The 14,787-nt window shown below is 42.9% G+C and overlaps 1 protein-coding gene across 1 annotated transcript in view; it reads left to right on the top strand.

The window, feature by feature from the left end:
• The window catches only part of LOC117239861 (retinal homeobox protein Rx1-like), a 43,258-nt gene extending 28,546 nt beyond the window's left edge, over positions 1–14,712 (top strand). The window contains exons 3-5 of the mRNA XM_033505689.1: positions 12,513–12,610; positions 13,238–13,416; positions 13,754–14,712. Coding sequence (XP_033361580.1) covers positions 12,513–12,610; positions 13,238–13,416; positions 13,754–13,917 — 441 coding nt within the window. The 3' untranslated portion in view covers positions 13,918–14,712. The remainder of the gene's footprint in view (positions 1–12,512; positions 12,611–13,237; positions 13,417–13,753) is intronic.
• The last annotated feature ends 75 nt before the right edge of the window (positions 14,713–14,787 follow it).

The following is a 14,787-nucleotide window of genomic DNA, read 5'->3' as shown; positions in this document are numbered from 1 at the left end:
AGTGTTCGTCCTTTCGTTCGTGCGCGCGCGCGTTCAGACGGGGATGCGCGCCAGCATTCATCGTTTCCTCGTCGACCCTTAGGACGCTATCAATCCGAGTGAAATATAAAGAAACTTTATGGTTTTGTGAAACTAAAAATATATATATATGTGTATCTTTAATCCTCAATTGGTATTATCGAGCTACGGATGACCCGCGAATTTGAAATAGATTTGAGTTAGATTAGTTTAATTTTAGGATAATTTTAATTCATATTTTTGTATGCAACAAATGTAAAATGCGAATTGGAATAAAATATTTTAACACTAAGGAATTTAATCCAAACCTTTTATTATCTGAAAGAATTATGGGCGAGATTCTATCGAATTTTGAATCATGGCTGTTGCCAACTTCTTTAATAGAAAATTTATCTAAGTATAGATATCGTTAGTAGGACACCTTATGATAATTATTTTTTCTGAAATAGATCAAAGTCTTAATATCATCTTTATCGTCTTTAAAATTACGAGTCAACGATACCAGGTGAAGGTTGAAATTTCTTTACTACCTTTCAATAATCAAGCTACATCTTCGCAGAATTACAATTGCTTATTTGTTTTTGTACTTGTCACGACTTACCGTTATTACTAATCGATAAACCGATAACAGTTAATGGCGCTGTTAAAAACATAACTCTCGTGATTTGGAAATAAAAATATTGCTCTAAAATGCTATAGCCAACAGTAAGGACAAAAAAAACTGAGTTACGGTCGAAAGACGAAAGAAACGTGGCATGAGAGCAACAAGAAAGAGGAAAGGTTCATCGTTTTCTGTAAATACGTTCGGAAGATTAGCTGTCCGAGGTTCTGAGGTCTGTGGCTCAATTAAGCACTCCGTTTAGCGCTTGACTAAAAAGGGTTGGCGGACCCTTGCTCTGCCCCCTCGAGCATCAATCATGTCAGAGCAACCCTTTTCCCGAGGGCGGTTTTGCTCCTCTATTGAGACGAAGTGTTGTGCTCAAACACAAAAACACTTCATTTGGCAGATTAGCCGTTAAACACCAAGGGTACGAAATGCGCGAGCGGGTTTAAGCGGGATGAGCCTCGAGGAGAGCGAATATGTGTGTGAGAGAGAGAGAGAGAGAAAGAGACAGAGTTGGCTGGAAAAAGGCTGCACTCGTCAGCAAGCGTCGTTCGACGCAAATTACAGATGTAATTACGAGGATAATTAATTGCGGCGGAGTCGGTCCTTGAGAGTTGGTTAACGAGTTCAGAAAAGAGGACTACGCGTTTGGAGTTCGATGGAAAGAAGACGATAAGAGCGACGTTGCATGCATATAAGTTGAGACTTCTAACGATATGCCGCATGACACGCGAGCATGATTAAATCTTGCTAATTGCGGACAAGAAGAAAGTTATCGTATCATTGCGTTCTTTTGTTTCCCCAAAGACTATCGCGCCCTTATCCCGCCCCTCTCTACCGACATAATATCGTCGATAGATTACAGAAAGTCTTCGTTTCTAACCTGTTACTACGTGGTCCTCGAAAAGTCTGTGTTTGGAAGAAATTTTGTAAGATTAAAATCAGTAGTAGGAGACATGATATAAGAGAAGCAACAGTTCTCTAAAAGTTGTACATCTAGAGAAATTAATTATTAACACGTACTAAATTTTCTAAAATCAGGATTATCAATAGGAAAGATGGACGGAAAGAAGCCGAAGTTTGTACACATTAACGAGCGAAAGAAGAAAGAAAGGAAAGAAGGCTTTTCCCACGAAGGAATTGGATCCTGGAACCAGTGGCGGTGGTTTTGCCTAACCGCGTTACGAGGCCAGCAAAGGGCCTTCATGTAGGGCACACGCATAGAAAATCCACGCATGTGCCTGCTCGTTTTAATATTCCATATAATGTTATGAAACCTTTGTCGGCATATGGTCCTGAGGCCAGCAATTAACAATTAGCTGGCGGTCCTTGTAATCGAATTACGAAGCCCATTGTCGGGCTCAGGTACAAACGTATTCAATTCCACTGGTTGCTGCTGCCCCTCCCCCTCTCTGCCCCCTTCTCCCTCCATCTCCTCCTCTTTCTCTATCCCCCTCCTTTCCTCGCCTTCATTGGCTCGTCTCCTTTTTTTCCGGAGTGGTTTAAGATCGAATTTCTTGCCGCTGCATGCGCGGCTCTCCACGGATCTCCGGGACACCGGCGCATAGATGCAAAATGCAACCGTGAGGGGATCCCTTACAAAGGCAGAACCGAGCCACTCTCTCCGACGGGGATGAATGTCACTTCGTGAAAATATATCCGTTTCAAGAGTTCGAGATTTCTGGCCGTGAACGTCCCAACGTGGATCGCCAGGTAGGCAGCCGAGACTCGAGCAGAACGATGAATGCGCAACCTGGAAATCGCGCCCCTGAGGGATTAGTAACACTAAACTGTCCCGTGATCCGCCTCGTATCCGTCGATTTCCTTGAATCGTTTGAACGATCGGCTAGAGATAAACGATCTGAGTAGCCTTCGTTTTCTTAAACGAAGAAAACTTTGTTCTCCGAAGAGAGATAACAGAGCGGCGTTTGCACAACGAAGGGAATTTAGAACAATGCTTTCGGGTAAAAAGTAATCTCTCTCGAATATTACTTGCACTATAGATTTTTATAGACATTCGTATTTACACGGGCATGATTGAAAGAATGGAACCTAGTTAGCGAGCTAATTCTCCTCTTCAAATATCGTAATGAGTGCTGATAAATATCGCTATAAAAAAAGGCTGTCGGAAAGAAGTTAGATCTGATTAGCTACATCTCGTAGATTCATCACAATTACGAAAATGATAAAATAATTTCGTATCTATAAGTAGAATCGTATAGCATTGTATGATAATAAGGGAATATTCGTCTTATCTCTGTGCCTTCTCAAATGTTATTTCACTCATATTTTTCTAAATAGATGGCCCACGATCTTATTTACATATTATACATACATATGTATATATACACTAATAACTTAAGGAGAACTAAATTTTGCATAAAAACCAGGATATGACCATAGTCCGATTTAAATTCCCGGGAGTGTATACATATGTTATACATATGTGTATACATACTCGTTTACCGAAAACAGTCGAGTAAGAACTGTTGGTCAGTGCAAAGGGCACCGTAAATTATCAATTCTGCGATCCCGTTCAATTAACCCCATTCGAGGGCCGCAAGAGGTTCGTTTGATCGAGATATCGCGCGGCCCTTTAACGAGTAACCGATGTCAAACGCAGCCAGAGACAAGGAGGAAGGAAAGGGAAGCTGGTGGGTCACTCGCCGGGGAATACACCGAATTCGAGATATATCCAGTAGAACTAACTATTAATTTGGTTCCCAGGCGGTAGTAGGAGGGCTGACTGGCTCTTCAAGGGTGAAACAGAGAGACGAAGGGGGAGCGAGTGAGATAGGGATCTCTGTGAAACGAGGAAGGAGAAGAGAAGGGTAGAAAGCAGGACTAGAAAAGCCTACGGGGCAACAGATTACTGTGTAGGGCCTACGGATCCTCTCCCCTTTCACCTTTTCCCTCCGTTACTCATCTCCTGGTCGACGTGGCTGGCCCGTGAAGTTAATAATCATCAAAAGTCACAGTGTTTGTCGAGGGCGGCCGCCCTTTGTGCGCCCACGCGTGCTCCTGACGCTAATATGACTCCAGCCGGGCTTTATTACGAGTTATTAGAGTTATTACATCGGCGACGGATTTTCACGTGCAGCCACGCTGCACCCGGCTGCGCAAGAGTTCCTTTATTCAGCCCGTTCTCGCGGTTTTTCCACTTTTTTGCTCCGTTCTCCGCTTCCAATTATCGTAATCGGGGGTGGTTCACCGGTTGGTAGCCGTTAATTTCCTTTGTAGTCGCGTTGACAGCGATATTTTTCGCAAACTCCTGCGTCAATGAATGGTAGGTGCGATTTTTGAAAACTTGTCCGCCATTAACCTTGAAAATTGATATTTTCTACACTACGTTTCGCATATTTTGTACACAAATGTTACAACATTACAACGATGCGGCATCCTGTTACTCATTTGTGCCATATACGAATATATATTCCTTTCTTTGTGCAATTTTCCATTCAAAAATAAGGGTGAAAAAAAGAAAAGAATAAGAATGGTAGACAACCGCGAAAGTCGATCGACATTGTGATCGTCGGTTCTCCGTAATGGCGGCGAAACGGTCCAACGTGCGCGTGCAGCCATCGAGAAAATTCCAAGTCTTTGGGTGTATCCAGTAAAAAAGGGAGAAGTCGGTCTCGTGTCGGGGTTACGAGCATATTGCTTGGTAAATAGGTTCGCGGACAAAGGGTGCATTCAGTTGAATCCGATTCCGCGGCTGGCAAGCGAGAAAGGGAGTCCACGGCGGGACAATGAACGCGCGGTGTCAAAATACGAGGGCCATAAGGCTAATTTGCCGAATTTCTGCGGGGCTCATTCACGCGATACACCCTCGTGATTAGGTCGGAGTCTGGCGCGGCCCGTTGTCTCGGCCACCTCGCATTGTGACCGACTTTTTAAAACGAGACCACGAGGCTGATGACAGCCGGAGCTCCGCCGTCGGATAAAGGATCCTTGGCTTTGATTTCGCCGCGATTCGACTGCGGTTCAAACGGCCCGGATAACTTGGAGGATGGTTAATTAACGAGAACGTTGATAGCTGTGCTCGTGCCGGATGTTCGGTGGTTTTTGTAAACTCGAACGAAAGAAGTGTCGATTGTGAATGTAAGAATTACATTCGTGTGGGGACGATTAAATTGTGGAGATTTGATTAGAGAGAAAGAACTTAATACAAGCGGTGATATTTAGATAGCAAGTATTGCAAAATGTACGATTCGAATTTTACAATTCAGATCCAGATCTTGCAGAAATCTCCTGGAATCCATTTAATCCTTACCCAATTTTTTAATAGGATTTAAATCAATTTATGAAATTCAATACATACTTATTGATCTATTGTGTTTCTATTACAACTTTTGTAAATAGTTCCAACAAACTTTACTTTTGGTAAATGTATTAAATCTTTTGGAACAAGTACAAAATCCTGATCAATGAATATTCTCTTATTCGTATGAAACCAGTTTTAATATTTACGAACATCTTAACAAAACGAATAATACTAACGAGAATATTATTATGTGTCTACTAATGTAGAACATATAGTGTAATTACTAAAGCGTAATTCTATTTTGTAGTATGTAAATGTAACGATTAAAAGGTTACCTGTGTTGATCGAAATAACGTGTATACAGATGCTTAACACATGCCAGAATCGATTGGTATTTTCTTAAGCAGAAAAGCTGCAGAATTTTCACAGGTTCTTTGAACTATTTTTGCCTCGGTAACGGCCAGCCCCTGTATTCTGCGTTCGATTTAAACCCCTCTTTCTTTCGACGTCGACAGGGTCTTAATAAGAAGGATCGAATTTCAGGGCATGATTCGTGTTCTTGACACTTCCGTGTTTCTCCGATCATTGAGAAAGTCGATCGTTCATAATCCTTGAACGAAAAAATGAAAGAGAGGGATGCATACGAAGGAAAGAAAGGAAAAGGAAACGTTGAGCAAGCCCCTTGCACGTAATTGCCAGTATATTATTCTCATTGGCTCGCACGGTTTCCTCTTCCTTTAGAATTATACCAGCATTTGCCTTCACTTTCCGTCCTTCTATATTTAGATTAACTGCAATCTAATAATCCTTTGTTATCTGAAAAGACCGCGTCCTCTCGGGGCGTATTAATAACATTTATTCTCGGTACTTGACTCGCCATTAAAAAGATAGAAGAACCAACTGTACAAATGGCGCGGAACGGGTCGCAAATAGAACAGGAAAGCAAAGTAGGACAATTTTAAGCGCATCGATTAAGCGACTGTTTAACCGCGATTAATATCGTTTTGGTACTTTACATAATCGTGTCTCCCCTTTTCTCTCTCTCTCTCTCTCTCTCTCTTTCTCTCTCTTTACAATTAATCAAATAACCAGAATATTCGTTTGTTTATTTTTGATCTCGATAAATACCAGCGAACAGCGTAAGCAAACACGACTCTCCGGCATCGTTAAAAATTTTAAGCATCTAATAAATTTATCGTGAAACTTTTTGCTATTGTCTATCTTTCGATCAGATACTATGTTTTCGTCAACTTTAGCGTGGATATACAGATACAAAAAGTTTGTTGCATCTATTTGTAAGAGTTATAAATAAAAATACGATAGATTAGCAATTCTAGTTTAAAATCCATAGGTTATATCCTCTTGATTCAAATACTGTTGAAAAATTTGAGATGAACGAGATATAGGAAATTCCAAGAAATCTCTAAAATCGAATATTCCTATGTTTTTCTCTATATTTTTATAATATCACGTGCTAAATTTCTATTTCCTTTTGTATATATTTTTACGTCGACTTATGCAAAGATTTCAAACTTTTTTATGCATTTGTTGGATAGCTGCAGCATTTTGATCGCCTACGTGTGGGTTAAACATCGAATTCTCAATTGTATTTCTTACCACGAAATCAAGAAATATATGCACATAATTTCTACAGTTTCATCATCGATTGACTTCCTGACAAAAACGATCCTCGATGATCTGCCTTGAAAAGAAACGCACAACAAGGCTCATTGTTCGGCAACGGGTGTGTACAAGGATCCTCTCGACAACGAGCGAACGATCCGATGCCTTCGTATCCGTCGTTGTCGTACATGGAACCGTTTAGCCTCATTGTAGAAGTGAAATCGCCTCGTGTTTGGGATGTTATTTGTAGCACATTAGTATTGTATCGCAGTACGCTGGGGTTAGACCGGGGCGTTGGAGTGTTTAAGGGTGATTACACGCAACGACAGGGGTGGCTTTATTGGAGGAGTTTCCCAGTGACGCTCATCCTTTATCCTAACACGTTTACCTTCAAATTCCAAACCCTCTCTACTTAAACAAATTCTCTACTTAAACAAAAATCTCTGTCCTATTTACATCTAAATAAATTCTGGTCTTTCAGGGATCAAATTGAATAACTCCACTTTTTATCAATTACTTAGTTTCGTGACACAAGTGCGCGATTAACATTCAATTCTCGAGGAACGAACGAATACGATATCAAATTTAGAATAGATAAATTTCAAGATAAATTCGAGAAAATGGAGTTTATATCTTTCAATTTCCGGAGTTGACTGCAAAATTTGGCTCCTGAACAGCTCGTGTGTAAAACCTATATACTCAGTTTAAAACACAAAATCCACGAATTAGAAATCGATCGGAGGCAAAAAGTATTCGCGTTGGATAACGAGAAAGAAATATAGGCGATGATCGGGATGGCCGTGGGAATAGGCGGAAAATCACGTGGAAAATCAAAACGTTTAGGAAAGTCGGACCGATCAGCGAACCAGCTCGTTCCGTTTAACTAGAAACTGACCACCCTCCACCCGGTGGAATTGATTTAACTCGCACGCTGCACGAGTCACGCCGCATCGTCAATTATCCTCGAACGTATCCGCAGTGCGGGTGCATAGACGACCAGGCGGTGCGCTGGCCCTTTCTGCTCGGCACGCTTCTGCCGCGGCCTTCGACTCGAATCGAAATGAGAACGACTGTATAGAATTGAATTTGCACGACAGTTTGACAGGACCTCGAAGGAGAAGGGGGAAATAGTATAGGACTAGAGGGTAGAGAAGGAGAGTGGTTTTCTGGGAGGGGGGGTATAAAAAGCACGCTGAATAATAGACTCCAACCCTCTCCAAACATCTCCCTTCTCTATGCATACCACGGTCACAGTGCCTTGGACCGGAATCTAGCCTTATATTCGAAACGTGTCCGCCTCCCGTCTATCCCTTTCCTGTGTCGCGCTACGTCCACGATAGAGCTTTGATAAACTTGTAATATACTCGAAGGAGAAATAAATGATATCCAACGTACCTTTTTTGCATTTGGAAACACCGGTCCGTTTTACAGTACCTGTGGCAGGGAGAATGCATTGTTCGTGTGAATCTTCCCTCAATCTCTATGCGCTTGCTGAGGTATAATTCTATTGCAAAATAGAGCTTTGTCTTTAGTTATAATTTTTGTTTAGGATATATAATTACATATTCACGTACAAGATCTAGATTATTATTTAACCGTATGGTTCACGACACTTTAGAAAGTTTAAAAAATCAATGACTATTTTCGTTATTAAATATATCGTATATGTGTAGATTGCTAAAGACTGATCTTCTTTGTAATAATAATTTTCTCACCATTGTGCGAGACAGTTTATTGGACGAATATAGCGAAGATAACCGCGTATCGAGCTTACGACTCGCATGAAACTGTCGTGACGTGAAATATACATATTGAGCATAGAAGGAGACGCGAGTCTGACTAGTATCCTAACTTGAAAAGTGGCGAAAAGCGATGACATTACGAGTAAAGCTGTGTAAGTCATTCGTGCACAAAAAATTGAACAAACGAACGTTGAATCCTAGATCCAAATATGAGTTAAAGTTGACAAATTTGCAAAAAGCGGCATCGATTAATTGAAGTTTCGCGAGCTTCCTGCAGAGAACTATCTAGAAGGTGCGACAGAAAATAGTATAAAGTTGCAACCTAAAGAGCAAACGCGAGACCGCAGACGCGTGAAACACACGCTGACACCTCTTCGAGTTCGCAACTCCTTCGGCAAACTTAAGGCCACCATAGTAGTCGAACAATAGGTGAAATCTGTTAATACCAGCACGAACGACAATGAGTTCGACGTGGCGTGAGCGGCTCTCGAATACCTTTTTACCGGCGCTAATCCGAATTCGTGGGTCGTCGGCAAGGATAAAGCGATCATCGTCCCGGAACGATGCGCTCTCGAACTTGGCGGGATGGTTGGGAATAGCTGGGATAAGGAAGGGGGGGATGAAAGAAATGGCAACAACCGGATGAAAAAGTGATTTTTGCCGCGATACGCGGGTCTCGACGAGCTTGTCTCGTCACCGTATAGCGATAGTGATCGACGAAAGCTGTTACGCGGCCGCCTGAATGACGTTAACGTCGATATTTCCCTGTAAACGACCACCCTGTTAGCTTCTTTTCTCCCCGAAACCGGGGACCGAGATTTTCCGGGTCCAACTGCAAAGCGCGCCAACCTAGCAAAGTGGTTTTCTGTCGAAAGTAACGGGGCTTGGCGTGAACGTGATTTCGGCCGCGTTTCGAGCGTAACCAGCGCGCGAAATGGAAGGGAAAATCGTTAACGAAAATCGTGCAACCGTTACCTCTCTGCAGCCATCGTAGTGTATTACATCTCAGCTATGTGTGCGTGTTGTTCCATCATTTCCTTTTTATCGTTACGACGCTCGGTTCTTGATAGCGAAGAATATTGTAGTTCTTTTGTAGTTAAAAGCTATGTATATATTCTTTTTTATTTAATGTTTCGATTAATATCTCAGTTGATGTCTTTACCAACAAAAAAACTCTATTACGTCTTGCTCCGAAACAGATTTGTTTCGCCCACTAAATATTACAACGCGAATGCTACCATGGATGTTTCATGTATCTTTGCTCCTTCGAATTTCGCACGAGTGTATGGAAAGTCGCGATCTATTTATGGAAGGTAATCGTACTGTGTTTTTTAAAGTAATTAAAATAGAAGCGATCGATGTTCCTTTCCATTTTCTAAAAATGTTCCCAAAAATAGGTCGCTGTTCGGAGTAAAAGTTCGTTGTCGATAAAGCGTTTAAAGTTCTAGATGCTACGCATGTAACAAGTGATCGAAGAAATGTTAAATTATCGACAGCTACCAAATCCGAAAAAAGCAGCTTTCTCCGTGCAGAATCCGTTGTCGTGGATGCTGTGGGCAGAGCACCCCGCGGGCAGACCGCGTTCACGCAGGCAAACGCAACGTGCAATTTTAATCTCGAAATTACTTCCATTTTATTTCAATTTTCTTGCATTTAAATCGTCTAAGCGAGTTTACCTTGGCAATATCATTGCCGAGGAGCGTCGCGCTGCATCGAGAAGGTGGTGGGTGGGTGGATGGATGGATGGATGGATGGACGGATGGCTCGGCTGACTGGCCGAGAAAGAAGAAAGCCGAAGGATGAGGAGCGAAACGTAGAAGGTGGGCGGAGAATGATGGGTCGGAGATGGAGAAGATGGAAGTACCTACTCTAATAAATTTACGACCTAAAATGGTTAAGCCGCGTTAGCCCTGTTCTTTATATTTCCGCGAGAGAGGAACGAGAGCGATAGAGAAACACGGTAAGAAAGGATAGACGAAGCATTCCGGCCACCAACGAGCAACTCACCTTCCTTCTGCAGAGAAGGGAAGAGAGAAGGAGGGTACGATTCTTATATACACGACGGGCGTCGTTGTTCGAGGGGGTGGAGACCGAGAGAAAGATGGATATATAGCGAAACAAAGAGAGAAAACAAGACGGTGGAAGGATGAAAGACGGGAAGAAGTGGATATATAAGAGATACGAAGGGAAATTCGCTTATTTTCCCATCATTTCGACGTGGCATCTTGTCCATGGCGTTTCCTCATCTACGGAGCCAGGAAAGAAAATTGCTTCTCGTCCTCGAGAGTGGAATATCGCCCTGATGAGCCCGGGAATGCCTCGATATCCGTTCCCCTCCGCCCCTTTAACATTGCTGTTTTACCAGAGTTATCCCGTTAACACGGATGCTCTCGTTCCTTCCGTATTTTTAGCCGTTTCTCTTTCGTCACGATCGTCTGCTACGACGACGACGACGACGATGATGACGACGGGACATTCAATTTATTCGTTATTTATTATTCGAACGCGACACTTCTCCTCGTTGCAACGAAACGGTATGTGGAAGGAGTGAAGTAGATTGAGAAGGAGAGAGAAAAGATAGTAGGGAGATGACGAGAGAATTCAGGGAGTTAAACGGGAAATTATGAAGTGGATTACACAATAAAACGAGATAGAGAGAAATGCTACGATATCGTCTAGGTCGACGTGGGACGACGACGACGAGATAGGATATAGTTTGTGTGGAGACGCACGCGCGTTTCCTCGTGGCCCACCGGAGACGAGCAGGATATTCGTAGCGACGGAAGTCTTGCTGGGAAATCCGATTTCAGGATCTGCAGATTCCCGCGCCAATCCGATTGGTTTATTCGTTGTATCCAAACGCGCCGATGGAAGCCGACGGTCGTGTAAACGATCGGAATTTCTCGAAAATGAAACTCGATAAGCGTCGTTCGAGTGGAACACGGTTTCGGATACTCGACGTTTCTCGCGTCTCTCGAATTCCAAAACAAATGTATCCACGTTTCTGCCTAAATTTCGAAAAACCTACGAGTGTTACAGCACTTTGCTTTAGTGCTTAAATCTTGTATTTCGATGCTTAACGAGCCAATTATTTGTTCGTACACAACGAGCACGAACGCGCGAGCATGGCAACGTACGCAAACGTGACGATGCGATTTCACAGAGCAGAGCCAAAAAGAGGATGTCCATACCGATCGTTCGCATCGACGTTTCCCTCTCTCCACGTCTTGGTCTCCCTCTTGAAATTTACTTTCTCCCTCGCTCCCGTACATTCGTCACGGATCAAAACGGAATAGGGGGTATCGGCGTGTCTCTGCGGCGCTGAATAATTCATAAGGCGAGAAGCCAGCAGCCGATACTTATCGCGATAGACTTTAGCGGGCTGCCAACAGCAGCCATGTTACAATAAAGAAATCAACATGGCCGACCGTCCTTTTCGTTCCCTCCTCGAGTGTCACGAGTGCCGCGTTTCTTCTCTCCTGCCCTTCTTTCGGTCCACCTTGGGATCGGTGAGAGCGCCGTCACGTCGCTCACTTTCGATTTCACCCCGCACAGTTACCCTCGTTACTCTCTTGATGTCGAAGAAGGGTGGTCCCCGCGCGGATTCTTCTCACCCTACGAGCTCTCTTCTTACCTCCTTTTCTTGGCCCGTGCTGCCTCCAGGGGTGGACCGCCCCGCCCAGAGACATTTCTCCGCAACTCTCCTTTCCCATTTCTGAGCGAGCAAGACAGCCAACTCGAAGAAACGAATGCCACGGATAGGGTGGATGAATGAGACTAAGAAAGACAGAAGATTAGGGTGAGAAGGTAGGAGGGAGAAAGAGAGTGGTGTAAGAATGGGAATCGGAGAAAGAGGATAAGAGAGCTTTGCTAGCCACTTTTCTCGCCTGCACGGTATCGTGACTCGCCAAAGGAACTCCATTTTCTGGCTACTCTCGCTCGCGGCTTGTCTTCTCCTTTCGAAGCTCTTCGTAAAGCTCCCAACATTCGATTCGTGTAAGAGGAATTTTTCCAACTACTAACTTCACGATGAACTTGCTGCTTTTCACGTAGCCGCTCTCTGTTTCCGACGGCAAAACCGTACGATTCGAATGCATGACTTTCCGTTGAAAGTTACACGAATGGCGAATGTAACCTCGTTTCGCTATATCGCCACGAAACCGAACGTTTTCGCGATCGACTTCTCGCGAAATACGAAAGCGAAGCTGCATTTAGCGTGTAGCGCATGTATGATAAATGGTTGCGTGTTTTTATGTTTCAGGTGTGGTTTCAGAATAGGCGAGCAAAATGGCGTAGACAGGAGAAGATGGAAGCCGCGAGACTCGGCCTCAGCGAATACCATCATCCAGCCAATATGAGGTAACGTTTCAATGATTGTATATGATTTATTATAGTATTAATTTAGATATTCCTGAGTAATATATGTATACAGGGTGGTTGGTAACTGGTGGTAAATAGAAGTCGAAAATATAGAATACAATTTTTTTTTTATTTTTTTTTTTTTTTTCTAAATTTTTCCATCGAGACAACGTTATAACGAAACGTGATAAAGTGCATGCGTACCGAGCGAAAATTCAAAGTCGATTTTCTCGAAAACAAAGTCTCAAACGAAAAATTTTTATTCTATATTTTCGACTTCTTTTTTCGCGTAGAATCACCCCCTTTCTGCTTGTACCACCATTTACCAATCACCCTGCATATAAAATAATAATTAATCTAAATATTCTTCAATTCTTTTTCTCTCTTTTTTTTTACAAAGTTTTTCAAAATAATATTTCTCTTTGCTTAAGATTTAAATCGAATGTATCGATTAAATTCCGATAGCGCTGTTGTTTATACTATACTGCAAAAATAATGAAACAGACGGGGAATATATTTTGTACTTCTTTAACTTTCTGGAAGCATGACAAGCATATCTGGGTTAATGTATATATGTATAAATTGGCGAATAAACGTATCGATTGAAATATATCGTTTTCGTTGCAGAAACGTAGCTGGCCCGGCTTTGGGTCTACCGGGAGATCCTTGGCTCACTCCTCCAGGTCTATTAAGCGCTCTTCCTGGCTTTCTGGCTGCACCTCACACAGGATATCCCAGTTATCTAACGTCTCCGAGACGACTGCCGTCACCACCAAACGTCGGAGCCGTTGGAAGCGCAGTCCCAGGTAAAATTATTATTCTAACGATATTTTCTGAAATTGCTATAGAAACTTACTTCGGAACCTACTGAACGTTGCTGCACAGTTTTTGAGAAATTCCAAAATTTAGTGTCCTAAATTCTAAGCAACGACATTCTCTAACTTGAAAAAATCGATTCAAGATCTCAACTTCGACACTAAAATTTCCGTCATTCTATGCTTATCATTACATAAAGTTGCATCGATCCGCTTTCGTTTGAGACGAAAATGTGAACTCGATTTTGCTACTCATAGTATTTATTAGAATTTATAACGATATTAATCGAACGCCAGATGAAACAAAAATGATTTTCTCGGTTGACAGGTACCCTAAGCGGAGGAATGACGAGCATAGGAAGCGGAGGTCACGTTGCAGCAGCGCCACCGAGTCCTCCAGGACACGATCCGCGCACAACGAGCATCCAGGCTCTAAGAATGCGGGCTAAGGAGCACGTCGAGAGCATTACCAAAGGATTGCAAATGGTCTGAAGTTTAACGTACGACCCAGGAAGGCAGTATGAATCTAAGTACAGGCTGGCCGTGGCCGCGCTTCTAACACCGCGGGCGTGACGAGAAGCGAAACTACCGCTTTCTCTGCGACTGGATCCTTCCAGAACGAAGAAACTGTCCGGTAACAGGCAGACGGATCGACAAATACGTTCCTCTCGTCCCTCTTTCTACGGTCGGTGGACGACTTCGTGAACTGGTCGTTTTTATCCCGACGTTGAAGCCGTTTTATCGGTTATCGAATACGCCGAAGAGTACAAGAGCGAATAACGTTCGCCGAGAGAAAGGGACGATTAACGCGTTCGAGTACTAATTTTCAGTGGTAATCGAGAACGAGAGGAGGGGAAGGCTAGTCTTTCTCTCGTTGGGCCAAGTTATTACCCTAGCTGATTGATAAATCAAATTTGTTATATCGTTCTTTGATACGGGACGATGGAGCCGTTCGTTCGAGTACCCTCGGCGATGACAGATAAAAAGCAGCAAGAGGAGATGTTTGATTATCGAAAAGTATCGAGCTCGAATGTCCCGTTCCATTGGATGGTCGGTTTTTTGGTACCGTGTATGAACTAGTTGAGGATTATAGTGCAATAAACGAGAAAAGTAAAAGGTTCAGAGACTTTTCGTAGTGCGTTGCGGATGGAGAATAGCTGTAAGATGCAAAGACGATTCGTTTCAGTTAGCTCGAGAGCCACGAAGGATCCCCTCCCTTAACTTCCTGAACGATACGAATTCAGTAAGTAATATATTAAGTATAATTTTAAACGAGGTTAAAGACCGCGAGAAACGATGTTCGAATCGAACCGTGTGGACAAAAGTTTTATTTTGCGCGCGTTCTGAGATGCGATTGACGAT

This window comes from Bombus vosnesenskii, unplaced genomic scaffold (assembly GCF_011952255.1).
Source record: "Bombus vosnesenskii isolate JDL3184/JDL3185 unplaced genomic scaffold, Bvos_JDL3184-5_v1.1 scf7180000014442, whole genome shotgun sequence".
NCBI lineage: Eukaryota > Metazoa > Arthropoda > Insecta > Hymenoptera > Apidae > Bombus > Bombus vosnesenskii.
This window is presented reverse-complemented; position numbering and strand designations above follow the sequence as displayed.